The sequence below is a fragment of the Euprymna scolopes genome, chromosome 46 (genome assembly GCF_053919585.1).
Source record: "Euprymna scolopes isolate OS-2025 chromosome 46, ASM5391958v1, whole genome shotgun sequence".
NCBI lineage: Eukaryota > Metazoa > Mollusca > Cephalopoda > Sepiida > Sepiolidae > Euprymna > Euprymna scolopes.
Window position 1 is genome coordinate 88,472,082 of NC_136527.1, and position 22,315 is coordinate 88,494,396.

The 22,315-nt window shown below is 31.2% G+C and overlaps 1 protein-coding gene across 1 annotated transcript in view; it reads left to right on the forward strand.

The window, feature by feature from the left end:
* The window catches only part of LOC145271287 (uncharacterized), a 126,969-nt gene that overhangs the window by 71,302 nt on the left and 33,352 nt on the right, over positions 1-22,315 (forward strand). Inside the window, exons 5-6 of the mRNA XM_080126838.1 lie at positions 7,039-7,116; positions 13,636-13,697. Coding sequence (XP_079982964.1) covers positions 7,039-7,116; positions 13,636-13,695 — 138 coding nt within the window. The 3' untranslated portion in view covers positions 13,696-13,697. The remainder of the gene's footprint in view (positions 1-7,038; positions 7,117-13,635; positions 13,698-22,315) is intronic.

Sequence of the window (22,315 nt, forward strand, 5' to 3'; positions counted from 1 at the left end):
CATTTTACGTCAAATTAATATAAAAAAATGATTTTCCCATTTTTTTTAAACACTATAATTTCTTTATATCTTGAAAACTACTCGTTTCCTGTTATTTTCGTTTTCAGCACCCTCGAAAACGTTTAATAGTGATAATTTTAAAGGTTTTTTGGGGGGGAGGTGGAAAGATACTGCACCTTTACCAATCATAGTCATTTGTTTTCCTACTTTTGCATATGAATTACAAAATATCTGATATTTCCCCAAAACCTCTGGCCTTGATGGAGAAGAGACTAAAATTTGCTGCTATGGTTTCAAATGATCTGAAATAACAGCAAGGGGAGACTGGATTCCAACTATTTCTCATATGTTATATCTCCCCTTTGGTTTATTTAGTAAAATTTATAAGGATTATTTGATACTGTGGATATTCATAACCATACTCTATTTCCAAAACTGACCAGAATTACTAGAGTTATCGTTTTACAGAGCTTTCAGGAAATTCTGGCAGCTATTAAACAAATAACGCCCAAAAGAGGGGAGATAAAATGTATGAGAAATATTTGGAATCAAGTCTCCCCTTGCTGTTATTTCAGATCATTTGAAACCATAGAAGCAAGTTTTAGTCTCCCCTCTACCATGGCCAGAGGTTTTGGGAGTTGTGATTTTTTTCTTATATATATATATATATATATACATATAAAATAAAAATAAAAATTACAATTAAATATGCAATTTCCGTTTTAGTGTTTAAATATTCCTATCTATCAAATATATCAATCTACCTACACATTCATAGCCTTTACTTATATTTTACTATATGCATTTACTTCCATATTAATTGCTTTATTTGGAATTTGCAGGTACCGGCCATCCTCTCCCCTTAAAATTTTTTTCTTAGTGTCTTTTAATAACTCCTGCTGATATTTTCTTACATAATATGTAGTACTTACCAACACAACAAACGCCCTCGTGTTTGTGCCTTGTATAGGCATGCGCGACAACAAAACTTGGGTTTTTATAAGCGGAAATCTCGAGGTTGTCAGGAATCTACAGGCGCATGCGCAAGAGAAGGGATTGAGGTAGTGGTATAAAGGTAGGTCGAGTGAGAAGGTTGTGGTTGTTGTTGTCATTGGACGTTACAGTGACACATGCGTTAGCAGGTGATTAAGGAGGCGGTTTATTTTTGTGTGTCAAGTCGTGCACCTCGGTGAAGGTCATATAAATCGTTCACCTCGGTGAAGGTGAAGGTCATAAGCTATTTCGGCTATTTCATTTTGTCTCTTTTCCTGGACAACTATGGCTGAGGCAAAGTTTGATTTAAAACTGATACCCGAATTCGACGGATCCACTTCTGTTGTCGACTGGGTCGAAAGGGTTGAGCTGACCTGCAACCTCTGTGAAGTAAAGGGGGTGCATACCGTGATTCCCGAGATTGGCTGGAGGCGCCCTAAGTGTATATCAGCAACTGAGTGCTGCGGAGAAGGCTGATATTACCTGTATAAAAAATGCTTTATACAAGGCATTTGCGATGGATCCCTGTACGGCCTACGAAACATTTGCCACTAGGAAGCTCATGCCAGAAGAAACCGTGGACGTCTTCTTCGCGGAGCTGAAGAAACTTGCAGTTCTATTTGGCAATGGAGTGTCAGAACAAACACTGGCGTATGCGTTTGTGGCCGGCCTTCCCACCCATGTTAAGCAACTGTTGAGGGCTTCCACCAGCGTATCTGTAACGCCCATGGAACATTTGTTAGAACGCGCTCGAGCCATTATCAGAGATGAGGAGGACCTGAGGGAACCGGTTGTAATGATGGCGCAGGCAGCCAAGACTAATGCTGAAAAGAGTCCCAGTTTGAGACCCAAGACCCGTGGGAGATGTTTCGGCTGTGGCCAGTGAGGCCATATCGCAAGGAATTGTACTAACAAGGGGCGGGGGCGCCCGCGCTGTTTCCAATGTGGTAGCTATGGACATTTATCCCAAAATTGTGCGGGAAATGCATCAGGGGGCAGGACGTCAGCGCTGCACTGTTCCCCGGACAAGATTTAATTGAGGCGCAACCGACAATAAATGTGTACGTGGACCAAGTGCTTTGTTCAGCTCTTCTCGACTCCGGGTGCTCACACACCATCATGAGTGCCAAGTTGTGTCGAAACTGGACAAAGCAGAACATCAAAGTAACCACAATAGGTGGCAATACGCAAGCTTGCTGTGGAGCCGGAACTGTCAAAGTCCACACAGACTCTGGTGTGGCCGCAAACATTAATGTGCTGGTGATGCGAGGGAATTTGCTGGGATTCGATGTACTATTGGGATATGATGCTATTAAGGCACTGGGGGGAGTGGTTATCGAAGAGATGGAACTGTGCGATTTTTGGAAACCCCAGTGTGTGCTGCAGTTCACATTGATCGGCCTGATTTTAAGGTGGACTACGACCCTCACCAAAAAGCATAGACTGCATCGTGGAAGTGGACAGAAGGAAGGGCGCCAACCGAACTCAAGAATAGCATTGCAGAGTACTCGATACCCGACGAGGCCCGTGATGATTACGAGAAGGAACTTGAGGCATGGATCCAGGATGGATGGCTGATCCCCTACCCCAGCAAGCTGGGGCCACCCAAGGGGCTGATTCCCTTAATGGCTGTAGTCCAGCATAACAAATCAAAAGTTCGTCCGGTGCTGGACTATCGTGAACTCAATAGATACATTGAGATGTACACTGCCGATGCTGACGTGTGCGCCAGCAAGCCGAAAGAATGGCACCAGAAGGGCTCAAATGTGTCTATAGTAGACTTGCGGAAGGCTTATTTGCAGGTGCGAGTGGATGAGACATTGTGGCCGTTCCAGACAGTGTGGTTCCGGGGTCAGAGATACTGCCTTACTCGGCTTGGCTTTGGGCTGAATGTGGCACCGCAAATCATGAAGACCATCGTAAATGCAGTGTTGTCCCAGGAAAAGACTACTGAGGACGCAACATCGGCCTATATTGATGATGTGTATGTCAATGAAGACGTACAATCTGCGTCGCACGTCAGAGAAAAGTTAGCTCAATTCGGGTTGGAGTGCAAGGATCCCGAACGTCTGAGGGATGGAGCACGGGTATTAGGATTGGACGTTTGCGGGAAAGACGGTACCTTACGATGGAGGCGTGGCAGTGAGATTCCAACCGTCCCTGATGTTATTACGCGGCGGACTATTTTTTCCTTGTGTGAGAAACTTATTGGTCACTTACCAGCGTGTGGCTGGCTCCGAGCAGCTGTGGGCGTCATCAAACGCAGGGCAAGTTTAGTAACTACAGGTTGGGATGATGTATCTGATGATGCTCTTCTAACTCTGATGACGACAGAAACCCTAGAGAGAGTTAACAAGGAGGATCCTGCCCGTGGAGAATGGTGTGTCGATGGGGACACTGTGAATGTGTGGGTTGACGCTAGTTCTTTGGCATTGGGAGTGTTATTGGAGCAACGTAGAAATGTAATTGAAGACGCATGCTGGCTGCGACCCGTGAATGATGCTCAACACATCAACCTGGCGGAACTGGATGCTGTTGTGAAGGGTTTAAATCTGGCACTGCAATGGCAGTCGAAGAAGTTACGCTTGTACACGGATTCTCTCTGCGTCTACCACTGGGTGTCCGACACTCTCTCGGGACGAACAAGAGTCCGTACTAAGGCAGCCAGTGAGATGTTAATCTGGCGGAGGCTAAACACCCTGAAGAGTCTGGTATCAGAATATGACCTGTCGGTGAGTGTAACGCTCGTGGTATCACACTGTAATCGTGCAGACCAACTAACCCGTGTGCCTCACAAATGGTATAAAGCTGTGAAGACAACGTGGAGTTCACTGCTCGATCTTGCACAGTTGGCGCGATTAGCTCATGCCAAATACAAAGAATTCATGTGCAGAGTGGACATCCAGGTATCAAAAGAACTTTGTATTTTGCGAGGCGTGTGGACCCGGCAGTGACAAGGGCGGATGTCAGGCAGATCATCAAGCACTGTGAGGCATGCCAGTCTATCGATCCTGCACCTGAGCAATGGCAGAAGGGGCGATTGGAAGTTGAGCATGTGTGGCAACGATTAGCGATGGATATTACCGATTACAGTGGTAAGCCCTTTCTAACGCTTATCGACTGTGGACCCACTCGTTTTGCGGTGTGGCGGCAAATGACCAGGCAGGACTCAGCGAATGTTGTCCGCCAACTGTCATCTATCTTTTCTGAGCGAGGTGCGCCGGAAGAGATATTGATGGACAACGATGCTGCTTTTTGTAGCCACCAAGTTCGGCAGTTGTTGAATGAGTGGGGTGTCCGACTACGACTGCGATGTGCTCCTGTGCCATCAGGGAATGGCATTGCTGAGAGGAGCCATCGCAGCATCAAGAGAATTGCTGCCAGAAAGCAATGCACCATTACGGAGGCCACGTATTGGTATAACATCACACCAAAGATGGGAAGACACTAACAACAGCACCGGCCAATGCCATACACAAATACCGTGTTAGGATAAAGGGCATTGACACTGTCCAACCAATCGACGAGGAGAGTCATGACAAATACAAGGTAGGGGATCCAGTTTGGGTTAGACCCCCTGGAAACCGGTGCACCACCAAGTTCAAGCGAGAACGAATATCTGGAGTGGTCAGCCAGCAGTCGGTCCTTGTTGATGGAACCCCACGCCATGTCCACGATCTTCGCCCGGCTAGTGAAGTACATCCCACAACTACAGAGAGCGATGAATCATCAGATGATGAGCTGCTAATGAGTGAGGTCACCGAGCAAGAGAGTGGTAGTTGTAGTTCGTCTGATCAGGCAGGATCAGAAGCAGAACCAGAACCACACTCAGAAACAGAACAGTGGGGAGTGTAGTACTTACCAACAAAACAAACGCCCACGTGTTTGTGCCTTGCATAGGTATGCGCGACAACAAAACTTGGGTTTTTATAAGCGGAAGTCTCGAGGTTGTCAGGAATCTACAGGCGCATGCGCAAGAGAAGGGATTGAGATACTGGTATAAAGGCAGGTCGAGTGAGGTTGTGGTTGTTGTTGTCATTGGACGTTACAGTGACGCATGCGTTAGCAGGTGATTAAAGAGGCGGTTTATTTTTGTATGTCAAGTCGCGCACCTCGGTGAAGGTGAAGGTCATATAATAACCTGTACCGTTCAGTTGACCTCTTTTTTGCCCTATATTTTTTGCGCCTTTTAACGTCATTTTGTTTGGGTCATTTTGACGTTTGCTTTTCTACTTTATATTTAATTCAATCACCATTCAATCTTTTTTTCTCTATCTTCTTCACTCACTTTTTTCTCTCTTCTTCTTCACTCATTTTTCTTAATTACACCTTGTCTCGGCAGCCGAGTTTAACGCATATCTTATTTTTCTTTTAATAATATTATTGGAATTCTTTCCTCTTTTCCTTGTACCTATTTGTGAACTATTCCACGGATTTGGCCTTTTTGATTATTTTGGACCATCTTCCAATTACGCGATTTCCTTGGATTTTACTTGTGCGAATGGAAAATTGAATAACTTTCTTGGATTTACATTTTTGGATTTTACTGTCATTGGATACTTTACCTTTCACCAGACTATCCATTCACGTGAAATTAAATTTTTCTTCACCCTATTCCCTCTGCTTCACATTTGTTATCAAGTAAGATCTTTGACTTACTTGCAGTTGCATCAAATAGTTTTCCAAGCAAAATCCGATCCCGCATTTTGCTAATTCTTATCCTCTGAGGAGAAGGAAAGTATTTCTTCAAACCTCCGCAGATTAAGGACTATCCACTTATTTAGTGTTTCTTTTTTAACTCTTTTTCAAAGTGTTTTAACATGTTTTATTAATTATTTGCTCTTATATATATATATATATATATATATATATATATATATATATATATATATATATATGACTACATATCACATAAATTAATATACGAAAGTATAATTTTATGCGTAAACTAAGTATTTACTCCAGCATGGATGAAACGCGGAATATTCTGTGTAGCTTAATTGCCATATATATTTTTATAACTCATAAAAGGCATGACAGGAAAACAAATGAACACATATCTAAAGAAATGGCGAAAACAATAGAGGATGACCTCCAATCTGTAGTGGAATGGGGACATAAATGGATGGCACATTCAATGCTACCAAGACTAAACTGGTTTCCTTCAATGACTACAAGAAACCTTCTCTGCCACCAATAGCAATGGCCAGTGACTCCCTGTCTGAGAGTACATCTTTCAAACTGCTTGGCCTAACGTTCACAGGAAACATGAGTTGGAACAATTATATTGAAAACATTACCAGGGCCGCTGCGAAAAATGTACGCTCTCTCTACCGTGCTAGACAACTACTGACATCTGAAAGTATCCTGTACCTCTATAAGGCCACCATTCGCCCATGTATGGAGTATTGTTGTCACATCTGGGCTGGTGCGTCTACTACTAGTCTCTCGCTCCTAGACAAGGTTAAAAAAAGAGTCGCCAATCTGATAGGCCCTGAACTGGCATCTAAGCTTCAGCCTCTGTCCCATCGACGAAACGTTGCATCCCTCTGCTTGTTCTACAAGTATTTTAATGGTGAATGCTCTGACGAACTGCAGACACTTGTGCCCCCACGACGTAGACACCCTCGACAAACTCGACAGGCAGCTAAATCCCACCCCCACACAGTAGAGATCCCTAGATGTAAAAGATCTTTCTACTCCAGTAGTTTCTTCCCCAGAACCGCTAGACTTTGGAATTCCATTCCAGGTCCCTGCTTCCCTAACTGTACTGACATGCAGAAGTTTAAGTGCAACGTGAACCGACATCTTGCTGCCCAAATCCCTACATAGTGCCCCAGTAGTTGCTGCCCCTGATAGTAGCCCCCTATACCTGAGTGGCAATGTGCCTTGTTTGGGGTGAAAATGTAATAAAAAAATAAAAAATAAATAAAAACTCACTATATATATATATATATATATATATATATATATATATATATATATATATATATATATATACATACATAATATATATTTATTATTATTTTTTTTTTCAATTTTCAGTATTTTTTTAAGCACAGCAATAATGCAGCGCTTTCCTGTAACGTTCAAAACCAATTTTGCCCTACTGTCTTCACTGGGGTAAGTCAATGTTTTCCACCTTTAAAAATTCAATAATGCAATTCAACAGGGAACATATTCATCACAGAAGAGAAAGGTTTGTTTTACAATCGACTGAGGTATGAGAGATAAGTAGTAAAAAAACATAAATATCTTTATCTCTACTATCATGTGTGCGTGTGGGCTTGAAAATTATGACATTTCGCACAAAGTTACTTTATGTATCTGGCAGTGTTCTAAGATAGGTGTTGTATCAAAATGTCTTCAATAAGTATCGATAATCGATAATTAAAAAAATCCGATGAAAAAAGAAACACCAAAGTTAACACCTTACACAACCTAACATAACAAGTGCATTTGAGAAGTTTTGTTACCGCACAAGCAGAAAAGCTCAACATATAAAATCAACAGTAGTTCTTTGATACGACTGGGGTGTGTGCAAAATTAATATTTCTTTTTAAGGCACAATTCCACCATGATACTTGACTTTTCCATTTTAAACTTAAATTCAAGTCATTATCACACAAGGAGTAAGCCAGGCATATAAAATCAACAGTAGGTTCTTTGATATGACAGAGGTGCATTCGAAATGAATGTTTCTGTTTAGTGCACAATTGCACCATGACACTCGACCTTTTCATTTTAAATTTGAATTCAAACCATTATATATAAAAAATTATTTTATAAAATCAACAATAGGTTCTCTACAGTGCAACGTAGACTACAATGTGTTTTGGACTAAGCCACTGTGTTTTGGTATGTGGTTTCCTTTCAGTGCTCCATGATGGGTCCCTAGGCAATCAATCGATTTTGATGACAAAAAAAATATGGGAGTGTGAAACATTCGTTGCTCATCATTTAATCCCGGGCAACATTGTTAACACCTTGTTAGTAACAAATGAATGTTACAAAAGGCAAGATAAGTTACACTTTTACCTAGCTGGATAAGCTTTTGATATTTTAACTGATTTTAAAATATGAAATGTATGTTGTGTTGAGCACTTAAGTTAAAACAGAAACAAATATGGCGCTACGATGCCCTTTGAATTAGGCTTCCTTCTCAACAACAAGCTATATTAAAAAACAACTTCGTTAGTAGAAGAGAGACAGGTTAGTAGGTTTAAGAGTTCTTTTGTGAAGATAGAATTAATACATTGTCGGCTTGTTGAAGGAAAGAATAGTTTTGTTTATACATGTTTATAGCGAGTAGTCGGCAAAGGAAGCCGATTAAAAGAGAAAGAAAGTGAAAAGTCTTCAGTGTGTTGGTATGTTGGTGTGTGAGCGTGTGTGTGTGTGTGTGAGTTTTTTTTTCAGGCGAAAATGTGTTTTTTCCTTACAATACCTATTACGCGAGTGATATATTTTGTCTTTAAAAGTAAGATTTTCAATCTTTTGTTTCATTCTGTATTAATAAAAAAACTTTATTTGTTATCCTCGTTAGTACCGTTAGTAGAAGAGAGAGAAGGGTTAGTAGGTTGAAGTGTTCTTGTGTAAAGATAGATTTTATATATTGCTGGTTTGTTGAGGAGAGAGTAACTCAGTTCACACATGTTTATAGCTAGTAGTCGTCAGGAAATGGAAGCTGATTAAAAGAGAAATAAGGGGAAAAGTCTTCAGTGTGTTGACGTGTTGGCGTGGGAGCGTCTGTGTGTGTGTGTGTGTGTGTGTGTGTGTGTGTGTGTGTGTGTGTGTGTGTGTGTGTGTGTGTGTGATAAATAATAAAGAATGTTCGTTTTGGTACCGCACTTGGAAACAAATGAGAGTTTGGAAGGTCGCCATATTAGCTTGTAATACTCACGTTCTGCATGGAGCCGAAGTGTGCTTCTGGGCAAAGCAGTGAGAAAGAGGATTAATGGTTTCAGATTTCGGTCACGTGATAGAGAGCTGGCTTGTGATTGGACAAGCGAGAGAGAAAATGGATTTCAAATCTCGAGTTGTGAGAAGTAGCTCCTGCCTGTGTGTAGCGAGTCTCACCTGCTACAGATTTTATCATTAGAAGTTATCTACTTCCGGTTTTTTCTTGGGATACGTGACCAGATTCACAGGATCAAATTCTATGACTTAGTTTCTAGGCTTTCTTACTATTATTATTACAGAGAGCCGTGGCCATAGACGTTGGGAGGTTACGTGACTTTGTTGGTATGGCCTTCAGTTTACGTAGGCCATTCTCGACTATGTTAATGTGTTTACCTAATAGTGATCGATCAATTAAAATAAATGAACTTTTTTTCTATTCTTATCTACTTCCGGTTTTTTCTTGGGATACGTGAGCAGATTCACAGGACCAAATTCTATAACGTCAGCTGGTTGATGAGAGAATAGTTCAGGCCACACGTGTTCTTAGCTTTAGTATTCGACTTTCCGAGTGGCATAGAGTGCCACAGAGTGCCACAGAGTGCCATAGAGTGGCGAAATCCCTTCAATAGAATAGCATAAACATAGACAGTACCTGTAATAAAAATGGAAGAAAATCGATTAGGTAAGGAAAAATATTTAATTGTCATCATTTTTTACAAAACACATGCGACATTATTTTTCGGACATTGTTGAAAAGCTGTTAATAGTCTGTAATATCACCTTTCTTCTCGATAACTTTTATCAATCTCTCTTTATTTTATCATTTTTCTTATCATTTTGTTTAAGCCAGGGATGGGGCATCCTACCAGATGCCAAACATACACCTGCTATTTTAGACACTCCAACCGAGAGATCTTTTTAAGATTCTAACCGTCCCTTTAAGTGCAATTGTTTGAATCTCCTTTACACTTGGTTTACCTGGTATATTTATAAGATAGTTTGTAAAATTCTTTTTCATAAGTCCGGTTGCTCCTATAATTACTGGAATGATAGAGATCTTCTTAAGGTTCCAGTTTCTTTTCATGTCATACATAAGACCCTGGTATTTGGTAATCTTTTCCCTCTCAGCTCTGTTTAACCCAGCATCATTCGGGACACTAACTTCCACCAAGGTTGCTTCCTTCTCCTTCCTGTCCCATATTACAATGTCGGGTTGTATAGCTCCGTTTTCTAGGTACGTGGCTGTAGGGATTGCATAGTCATAGTGGATGGTGTATGACTTGTTTCCGACTGTTCTTTCGGGTATATGTTCCCATGACTTCTTGCTGCATTCGATATTTAACTTATTGCAGATCGTCCAGTGGAGATATTTGCATACTTCATTGTGTCGCATTGTATAGTAGCCGTCCCCTAGCAGAACCTTACAGCTAGAAATCCGGTGGCTCACACTCTCTACTTCTGTGTGGCAGAACCTGCATTTGTTGTTTTTGCTGAGACCACTCATCTTTTTAAACGCATTGGTCATCAAGCCTTGATCTTGGGCAGCTATTATAAACTTCTCCTGGCCATAGTGGAGCGATCCATCCTTTAGCCAGCTTATAGACCCTTCCTTATCAATATAGTCTTGGTTATATTCGTCCAGAAAATACTTGGCCCGTTGTTGGTTGGCCCATTCTTCAACTTTCTTGTCATGGAAAGCTTTAGTGTATTTCTGGCGACTTTTTCTGGCTATTTCAGACGCAGGTATCTTTTCTGTTTCTGTCTCACTTGTAAGACAGTCTTTCCCAGAATGTTTGGCCAGTTTTGTGATGGATGTTGTTCTACTGGCTCTTGATTCCTGATGTTGGTGTACCATCTTGAGAGTTGGGTTTTTAGAGCTCATCAGATATTGTCCGGTGCTCACAATAGTTGCACGATGTTGATGGTCAATCTCCGAGAGCCCCATACCTCCTTTCCATCTGGGCAGATACATTCTAGACAGACACTGGTTTCTGTATATTACTTTATACATTGTCAGCATTTTACGTGTCTTAGTGTCTAGTCTATTTATGTCTTTTTGTGGCCAGTCGACAATACCAAAACTGTATGTTACCACTGGCATGGCTAGTTGGTTAATGGCAGTTATTTTGTTTCTGCCTGTGAGTTCTGTTTTGCATATCTTCTTGACTCGGCGTATGTACTCACTTCCAATTTTGTTTCTCATCTTGGCATGCTGGATGGTATCATTCTCTTCTATGCCAAGGTATTTGTATCCTTCCTGCCCTTCTAGGTCCTTGATGGTGGTATATTCATCAAGCTGTATATTTTCAGTTTCAATCTTCTTCCCAGATTTGATGGAGCACTTGGCACATTTGTCCAGTCCAAATTTCATGCCAATATCTCTGGAGAAGTTATGTACGACTTGTAAGAGTTCATTTAAGTCGGCATCAGAACTGGCATACAACTTGAGGTCATCCATGAAGAGCAGGTGGTTAATTCGTTTGTTTGGGTCTTGTCGGCGGTCCTGGCTTAGATTGTAAGCACATTTGTTTTTGTTTAAAACTTTGCTTAACGGATCTATTGCCAAGCAGAAGAGTAAAGGGGATAAACTATCTCCTTGGAAGATTCCTCGCCTGATGTTTACGTCCGTGACCCTTATATTTCCTTTTGTGTGGCTTAATGTCATGTTTGTTTGCCACATTTTCATTTGTGTAGCTATGGCCTGTTTGATTATCGGGTGTATCTTATATAGCTCTAGACAGCGTAGAAGCCACGTGTGTGGTACACTGTCATAAGCCTTCTGATAATCAATCCAAGCCATACTTAAATTTCGCTGTCTCTTCCTACAGTCTTCCAAGATAGTTTTATTTGTTAAGAGCTGGTCTTTGGTACCTAGACAGTCCCTCCTACAGCCTGCTTGTTCTTTTTCAAGATATGTGGCGCAGGAGAGGTGTTGGTATATACTGTCCGCAACAAGGCCAGTGAAGAGTTTGTAGGGTGGTAGTGAGACAGCAAATGGGCCTGTATTTATTAGGGCGTTGCGTTTCTTTTGTCTTTGCTATGAGGGTTGTATCTCCTCTTAATAGCCATTCTGGTGTGGTTTCTTCTCCGCTCAATATTCTGTTGAAACAACTTCTATAATGCCCATGTAATGATGTTAGTTGTTTCAGCCAGAAATTGGGGAGATTGTCTATGCCAGGCTTTTTGTAATTTGAGACGCCATTTAGCTTCGTTTTTATAGTGCCAGCTGTTATCTTTGGCTCCGGCATCTCTGGCTTATTTTCTAGGCTCCTCCCAATGGTATGGATCCATTGAGCCTCTTTGTTATGGGTGATCTCGTTCTCAAAGAGAGGCCTCCAATAATCCTCCAGCTCTTGCATTTTGGGCGGGTTATTCACCGTTATAGTGTCCCTTATTAGGTTACGGTAAAATAACCGAGCATTCTGCTTAAATGTTTTGTTTTCATGCTTTGCCCTATTCTTGCTTTCTCTTTTCTTAATGCGTTTGGAAAGTGCTGGGATTTTTCCTTCTAATTCTCTAGCTACGTTTTGTAGCTGTCCTGCTTTTGTACCATATTTCCTGCTGAGTTTGCCGATGATGTTCTTCAGTCGTCCCTGTACAGCAGGGGCGGCTAGGAATTGTTTAATCTGGGACAATTCCCTTCGGCACAGGTTTAGCTGGTTTTGGATCTTTTGTTTCCAGCGTGGTATTTTGTCTTTTGCCTCTGGTTCCCGTTGTTTTTGGAATGTTGGCATTACTTTCCTTACAATGTAGAGTCCTGAGGCATACGACACCTGATTTAACTCAGTCAGGGTTGTGCTATATGGCACTAGTCTCTTGAGAGCAACATTAACCCTTTTTATTGCTACCTTTGTTGCTCTCGTGGTTGTTATTTTAGGCAGCATTTGTCTTTCTTGAAGTCCCATCCGTTGGACCTCCTCAATGGTCTTACATAGTTCTTCTTCCAAGACTAACTGGTCATCATCCACCTCGGGCATTTCCTGAGGGAGTGTTGCTGGTGTTTGTGGTATTTCACCTGTTAGCATTGGTGCCGAAGGATCAAGGTCCAGTGTGGGACTATTTGTGGTTCTTTCATTTTCATTCGTAGATATCGGTAGGTTATTGGGTGGTATTTCTATGGGGTTTTGAAATGGGTTCTGGTTTGTTTTAATGAGGGATGCGACTTCTGTTTTTAGATGTCTTATTTCTTTCTCTCTTCATAATGATCAAACATATGCACAATAACATCTCTACGTGTTTCTATTAGTTGTTTTTTGGCATCTAGCATTCGTTCCCATAGTTGAGCCTCTTTCGTTAGGAGGCTATGGTTCTTAGGGACAGCAAATATTAGATCGATCTACCATGGGATTCTGAAAAACTTCCTAAGGTAGAATCCAATTATGTGAGCCAGGGAGAAAATGGATTTCAAATCTCGAGTTGTGAAAAGTAGCCCCTGTCTGTGTGTAGCGAGTCTCGACTGCTACAGGTTTTATCATTAGAAGTTATCTACTTCCGGTTTTTTCTTGGGATACGTGACCAGATTCACAGGACAAATTCTATGACGTCAGCAATTACATGACTTAGTTCCTAGGCCTTCTTAATATTATTATTACAGAGAGCCGTGGCCATAGACGTTGGGAGGTTACGTAACTTTGTTGATACGACCTTCAGTTTATGTAGGACATTCTCGACTATGTTAATGTGTTTACCTAATAGTGCTTAATCAGTGAATTTTTTTCTATTCTTATCTGCTTTTTTTTTCAGGCGGAATTTTGTTTTGTTCCTCACAATATCCAGTACGCGAGTGATATATTTTGTCCTTAAAAGTAAGAGTTTCAATCTTTTGTTCCACAAATCAAATTTTATATAAAAAATGTTGGCACTTCTACACTATTGGGACGAAATTTCGGAAATCATAATACCGAATTGTATCTGCGTATTCCTTGCATTATTAAGATGATTATATCCAAAAATTACGAAAATCGATGAGGTAGAAAATTATTAATTAAAGAAAATTAAAAATAGAATTTGACGAAAACGTTCATAAGTCACAGAAGGGTTAAAAAAAAAGTAATTTTCTGTTTTGAATTAAACAAGATGGCGGCAACTTTCCACCTGTTAACACAATTAAAGTTGTTTTTTAATAATTCAGTAATATTCAGGTAATTTCGACTGCATAATTTGGAAGCTACCGTTGTAACTTGTTACAGAATTGACAAAAAATCAGTAGAAACCATTGTTTTATATCTGAAAACTCCATTTATCGACTACAAAATGTCGTCCCAATAGTGTAGAAGTATCTTTTTATTGGCAAACTCGATTCTATTCAAAGCAGAACTAATTATGTTTGAAAATAAATTGGCGCTCAGTTAAAATAACATATTTTAAAAAAATACAGAAAAATTGGTAATGTCATTACATTATTTGCGGGTGATACGAGAAAAATAAGGAACACTTCTACACTATTGGGACGAGATTTTTTAGTCGATAAATGGCGTTTTCAGATGAAAAAAACTATGGTTTCAACTGATTTTTTTTAAGGCTAGCATTTTCTAGCGTTTTTTAAAGGCTAGCATTGTCTAGTGGTTTGGGTTTTTTTTTTGAGAGGTTAGCATTTTTTAGTGTTTTTTGTTTTTAAAGGTTAGCAGGTTTTAAGGCGTGACTAGCGTTTTTTAAAAGGCTAGCATTTAGTATTTTTTGAAGGCTAGTATTGTCTAGCGTTTTTTAAAGGCTAGCATTAACCTTTTCATTTTTAATCTTTTCATTTTTAATCTTTTCATTTTTAATCTTTTCATTTTTAATCTTTTCATTTTTAATCTTTTCATTTTTAATCTTTTCATTTTTAATATTTTCATTTTTTATCTTTTCATTTTTAATCTTTTCATTTTTTATCTTTTCATTTTTATTCTTTTCATTTTTTATCTTTTCATTTTTAATCTTTTCATTTTTAATCTTTTCATTTTTTATCTTTTCATTTTTAATCTTTTCATTTTTTATCTTTTCATTTTTAATCTTTTCTTTATTAATCTTTTCATTTTTTATCTTTTCATTTTTAATCTTTTCATTTTTAATCTTTTCATTTTTTATCTTTTCATTTTTAATCTTTTCTTTATTAATCTTTTCATTTTTAATCTTTTCATTTTTTATCTTTTCATTTTTAATCTTTTCATTTTTTATCTTTTCATTTTTTATCTTTTCATTTTTTATCTTTTCATTTTTTATCTTTTCATTTTTTATCTTTTCATTTTTAATCTTTTCATTTTTAATCTTTTCATTTTTTATCTTTTCATTTTTTATCTTTTCATTTTTTATCTTTTCATTTTTTATATTTTCATTTTTTATCTTTTCATTTTTTATCTTTTCATTTTTAATCTTTTCATTTTTTATCTTTTCATTTTTTATCTTTTCATTTTTTATCTTTTCATTTTTTATCTTTTCATTTATAATCTTTTCATTTTTAATCTTTTCATTTTTTATCTTTTCATTTTTTATCTTTTCATTTTTAATCTTTTCGTTTTTTAATCTTTTCATTTTTATTCTTTTCATTTTTAATCTTTTCATTTTTAATCTTTTCATTTTTAATCTTTTCATTTTTAATCTTTTCATTTTTTATCTTTTCATTTTTAATCTTTTCATTTTTAATCTTTTAATTTTTTATCTTTCATTTTTAATCTTTTCATTTTTATCTTTTCATTTTTTATCTTTTCATTTTTAATCTTTTCATTTTTAATCTTTTCATTTTTTATCTTTTCATTTTTAATCTTTTCATTTTTAATCTTTTCATTTTTTATCTTTTCATTTTTTATCTTTTCATTTTTATCTTTTCATTTTTAATCTTTTCATTTTTTATCTTTTAATTTTTAATCTTTTCATTTTTAATCTTTTCATTTTTTATCTTTTCATTTTTAATCTTTTCATTTTTTATCTTCTCATTTTTTATCTTTTCATTTTTTTATCTTTTCATTTTTAATCTTTCCATTTTTAATCTTTTCATTTTTATTCTTTTCATTTTTAATCTTTTCATTTTTTATCTTTTCATTTTTTATCTTTTCATTTTTTATCTTTTCATTTTTAATCTTTTCATTTTTAATCTTTTCATTTTTTATCTTTTCATTTTTAATCTTTTTATTTTTTATCTTTTCATTTTTAATCTTTTCATTTTTAATCTTTTCATTTTTAATCTTTTAATTTTTTATCTTTTCATTTTTAATCTTTTCATTTTTAACCTTTTCATTTTTAATCTTTTCATTTTTAATCTTTTCATTTTTATTCTTTTCATTTTTAATCTTTTCATTTTTTATCTTTTCATTTTTTATCTTTTCATTTTTAATCTTTTCATTTTTAATCTTTTCATTTTTATTTTCATTTTTAATCATTTCATTTTTAATCTTTTCATTTTTATTCTTTTCATTTTTAATCTTTTCATTTTTAATCTTTTCATTTTTAATCTTTTCATTTTTAATCTTTTCATTTTTTATCTTTTACTTTTTTAATCTTTTCATTTTTTATCTTTTCGTTTTTAATCTTTTCATTTTTTATATTTTAATTTTTTATCTTTTCATTTTTAATCTTTTCATTTTTAATATTTTCATTTTTTATCTTTTCATTTTTAATCTTTTCATTTTTAATCTTTTCATTTTTAATCTTTTCATTTTTAATCTTTTCATTTTTAATCTTTTCATTTTTTATCTTTTCATTTTTAATCTTTTCATTTTTAATCTTTTAATTTTTTATCTTTCATTTTTAATCTTTTCATTTTTATCTTTTCATTTTTTATCTTTTCATTTTTAATCTTTTCATTTTTAATCTTTTCATTTTTTATCGTTTCATTTTTAATCTTTTCATTTTTAATCTTTTCATTTTTTATCTTTTCATTTTTTATCTTTTCATTTTTATCTTTTCATTTTTAATCTTTTCATTTTTTATCTTTTCATTTTTAATCTTTTCATTTTTAATCTTTTCATTTTTTATCTTTTCATTTTTAATCTTTTCATTTTTTATCTTCTCATTTTTTATCTTTTCATTTTTTATCTTTTCATTTTTAATCTTTTCATTTTTAATCTTTTCATTTTTAATCTTTTCATTTTTTATCTTTTCATTTTTAATCTTTTCATTTTTAACCTTTTCATTTTTAATCTTCTCATTTTTAATCTTTTCATTTTTTATCTTTTCATTTTTAATCTTTTCATTTTTTATCTTTTCATTTTTTATCTTTTCATTTTTTATCTTTTCATTTTTAATCTTTTCATTTTTAATCTTTTCATTTTTTATCTTTTCATTTTTAATCTTTTCATTTTTATTCTTTTCATTTTTAATCATTTCATTTTTAATCTTTTCATTTTTAATCTTTTCATTTTTAATCTTTTCATTTTTTATCTTTTACTTTTTTAATCTTTTCATTTTTTATCTTTTCATTTTTAATCTTTTCATTTTTTATATTTTCATTTTTTATCTTTTCATTTTTAATCTTTTCATTTTTAATATTTTCATTTTTTATCTTTTCATTTTTATTCTTTTCATTTTTAATCTTTTCATTTTTTATCTTTTCATTTTTTATCTTTTCATTTTTAATCTTTTCATTTTTTATCTTTTCATTTTTTATCTTTTCATTTTTTATCTTTTCATTTTTTATCTTTTCATTTTTAATCTTTTCATTTTTAATCTTTTCATTTTTTATCTTTTCATTTTTTATCTTTTCATTTTTAATCTTTTCGTTTTTTAATCTTTTCATTTTTAATCTTTTAATTTTTTATCTTTTCATTTTTTATCTTTTCATTTTTTATCTTTTCATTTTTAATCTTTTCATTTTTAATCTTTTCATTTTTAATCTTTTCATTTTTTATCTTTTCATTTTTAATCTTTTCATTTTTAATCTTTTCATTTTTAATCTTTTCATTTTTTATCTTTTTATTTTTAATCTTTTCATTTTTAACCTTTTCATTTTTAATCTTTTCATTTTTAATCTTTTCATTTTTATTCTTTTCATTTTTAATCTTTTCATTTTTTATCTTTTCATTTTTTATCTTTTCATTTTTAATCTTTTCATTTTTAATCTTTTCATTTTTATTCTTTTCATTTTTATCATTTCATTTTTAATCTTTTCATTTTTATTCTTTTCATTTTTAATCATTTCATTTTTAATCTTTTCATTTTTAATCTTTTCATTTTTAATCTTTTCATTTTTTATCTTTTACTTTTTTAATCTTTTCATTTTTTATCTTTTCATTTTTAATCTTTTCATTTTTTATATTTTCATTTTTTATCTTTTCATTTTTAATCTTTTCATTTTTAATATTTTCATTTTTTATCTTTTCATTTTTAATCTTTTCATTTTTAATATTTTCATTTTTTATCTTTTCATTTTTTATCTTTTCATTTTTTATCTTTTCATTTTTTATCTTTTCATTTTTTATCTTTTCATTTTTAATCTTTTCATTTTTAATCTTTTCATTTTTTATCTTTTCATTTTTTATCTTTTCATTTTTTATCTTTTCATTTTTTATATTTTCATTTTTTATCTTTTCATTTTTTATCCTTTCATTTTTAATCTTTTCATTTTTTATCTTTTCATTTTTTATCTTTTCATTTTTTATCTTTTCATTTTTTATCTTTTCATTTATAATCTTTTCATTTTTAATCTTTTCATTTTTTATCTTTTCATTTTTTATCTTTTCATTTTTAATCTTTTCGTTTTTTAATCTTTTCATTTTTATTCTTTTCATTTTTAATCTTTTCATTTTTAATCTTTTCATTTTTAATCTTTTCATTTTTTATCTTTTCATTTTTAATCTTTTCATTTTTAATCTTTTAATTTTTTATCTTTCATTTTTAATCTTTTCATTTTTATCTTTTCATTTTTTATCTTTTCATTTTTAATCTTTTCATTTTTAATCTTTTCATTTTTTATCTTTACATTTTTAATCTTTTCATTTTTAATCTTTTCATTTTTTATCTTTTCATTTTTTATCTTTTCATTTTTATCTTTTCATTTTTAATCTTTTCATTTTTTATCTTTTAATTTTTAATCTTTTCATTTTTAATCTTTTCATTTTTTATCTTTTCATTTTTAATCTTTTCATTTTTTATCTTCTCATTTTTTATCTTTTCATTTTTTATCTTTTCATTTTTAATCTTTTCATTTTTAATCTTTTCATTTTTAATCTTTTCATTTTTTATCTTTTCATTTTTAATCTTTTCATTTTTAACCTTTTCATTTTTAATCTTTTCATTTTTAATCTTTTCATTTTTATTCTTTTCATTTTTAATCTTTTCATTTTTTATCTTTTCATTTTTAATCTTTTCGTTTTTTAATCTTTTCATTTTTATTCTTTTCATTTTTAATCTTTTCATTTTTAATCTTTTCATTTTTAATCTTATCATTTTTAATCTTTTCATTTTTTATCTTTTCATTTTTAATCTTTTCATTTTTAATCTTTTAATTTTTTATCTTTCATTTTTAATCTTTTCATTTTTATCTTTTCATTTTTTATCTTTTCATTTTTAATCTTTTCATTTTTAATCTTTTCATTTTTTATCTTTTCATTTTTAATCTTTTCATTTTTAATCTTTTCATTTTTTATCTTTTCATTTTTTATCTTTTCATTTTTATCTTTTCATTTTTAATCTTTTCATTTTTTATCTTTTAATTTTTAATCTTTTCATTTTTAATCTTTTCATTTTTTATCTTTTCATTTTTAATCTTTTCATTTTTTATCTTCTCATTTTTTATCTTTTCATTTTTTATCTTTTCATTTTTAATCTTTTCATTTTTTATCTTTTCATTTTTAATCTTTTCATTTTTTATCTTTTCATTTTTAATCTTTTCATTTTTAACCTTTTCATTTTTAATCTTTTCATTTTTAATCTTTTCATTTTTATTCTTTTCATTTTTAATCTTTTCATTTTTTATCTTTTCATTTTTTATCTTTTCATTTTTTATCTTTTCATTTTTAATCTTTTCATTTTTTATCTTTTCATTTTTTATCTTTTCATTTTTAATCTTTTCATTTTTATTCTTTTCATTTTTAATCATTTCATTTTTAATCTTTTCATTTTTAATCTTTTCATTTTTAATCTTTTCATATTTTATCTTTTCATTTATAATCTTTTCATTTTTAATCTTTTCATTTTTTATCTTTTCATTTTTTATATTTTCATTTTTTATCTTTTCATTTTTAATCTTTTCATTTTTAATATTTTCATTTTTTATCTTTTCATTTTTAATCATTTCATTTTTAATCTTTTCATTTTTTATCTTTTCATTTTTTATCTTTTCATTTTTAATCTTTTCATTTTTTATCTTTTCATTTTTTATCTTTTCATTTTTTATCTTTTCATTTTTTATCTTTTCATTTTTAATCTTTTCATTTTTAATCTTTTCATTTTTTATCTTTTCATTTTTTATCTTTTCATTTTTAATCTTTTCGTTTTTTAATCTTTTCATTTTTAATCTTTTCATTTTTTATCTTTTCATTTTTTATCTTTTCATTTTTTATCTTTTCATTTTTAATCTTTTCATTTTTAATCTTTTCATTTTTTATCTTTTCATTTTTAATCTTTTCATTTTTAATCTTTTCATTTTTAATCTTTTCATTTTTTATCTTTTAATTTTTAATCTTTTCATTTTTAACCATTTCATTTTTAATCTTTTCATTTTTAATCTTTTAATTTTTATTCTTTTCATTTTTAATCTTTTCATTTTTTATCTTTTCATTTTTTATCTTTTCATTTTTAATCTTTTCATTTTTAATCTTTTCATTTTTATTCTTTTCATTTTTATCATTTCATTTTTAATCTTTTCATTTTTATTCTTTTCATTTTTAATCATTTCATTTTTAATCTTTTCATTTTTAATCTTTTCATTTTTAATCTTTTCATTTTTTATCTTTTACTTTTTTAATCTTTTCATTTTTTATCTTTTCATTTTTAATCTTTTCATTTTTTATATTTTCATTTTTTATCTTTTCATTTTTAATCTTTTCATTTTTAATATTTTCATTTTTTATCTTTTCATTTTTAATCTTTTCATTTTTAATCTTTTCATTTTTTATCTTTTCATTTTTAATCTTTTCATTTTTAATCTTTTCATTTTTTATCTTTTCATTTTTAATCTTTTCATTTTTTATCTTTTCATTTTTTATCTTTTCATTTTTAATCTTTTCATTTTTAATCTTTTCATTTTTTATCTTTTCATTTTTTATCTTTTCATTTTTAATCTTTTCGTTTTTTAATCTTTTCATTTTTAATCTTTTCATTTTTAATCTTTTCATTTTTAATCTTTTCATTTTTTATCTTTTCATTTTTTATCTTTTCATTTTTAATCTTTTCATTTTTAATCTTTTCATTTTTTATCTTTTCATTTTTAATCTTTTCATTTTTAATCTTTTCATTTTTTATCTTTTCATTTTTAATCTTTTCATTTTTAATCTTTTCATTTTTAATCTTTTCATTTTTTATCTTTTCATTTTTAATCTTTTCATTTTTTATCTTTACATTTTTAATCTTTTCATTTTTAATCTTTTCATTTTTTATCTTTTCATTTTTAATCTTTTCATTTTTTATCTTTTCATTTTTAATCTTTTCATTTTTAATCTTTTCATTTTTAATCTTTTCATTTTTTATCTGGTAATTTTTAATCTTTTCAGTTTTTATCTTTTCATTTTTTATCTTTTCATTTTTAATCTTTTCATTTTTAATCTTTTCATTTTTTATCTTTTCAGTTTTAATCTTTTCATTTTTAATCTTTTCATTTTTAATCTTTTCATTTTGAATCTTTTCATTTTTTATCTTTTCATTTTTAATCTTTTTATTTTTTATCTTTTCATTTTTAATCTTTTCATTTTTAATCTTTTCATTTTTAATCTTTTCATTTTTATTCTTTTCATTTTTAATCTTTTCATTTTTTATCTTTTCATTTTTTATCTTTTCATTTTTAATCTTTTCATTTTTAATCTTTTCATTTTTATTCTTTTCATTTTTAATCATTTCATTTTTAATCTTTTCATTTTTATTCTTTTCATTTTTAATCATTTCATTTTTAATCTTTTCATTTTTATTCTTTTCATTTTTAATCTTTTCATTTTTTATCTTTTCATTTTTAATCTTTTCATTTTTTATATTTTCATTTTTTATCTTTTCATTTTTAATCTTTTCATTTTTAATATTTTCATTTTTTATCTTTTCATTTTTAATCTTTTCATTTTTAATCTTTTCATTTTTAATCTTTTCATTTTTAATCTTTTCATTTTTAATCTTTTCATTTTTTATCTTTTAATTTTTTATCTTTCATTTTTAATCTTTTCATTTTTATCTTTTCATTTTTTATCTTTTCATTTTTAATCTTTTCATTTTTAATCTTTTCATTTTTTATCTTTTCATTTTTAATCTTTTCATTTTTAATCTTTTCATTTTTTATCTTTTCATTTTTTATCTTTTCATTTTTATC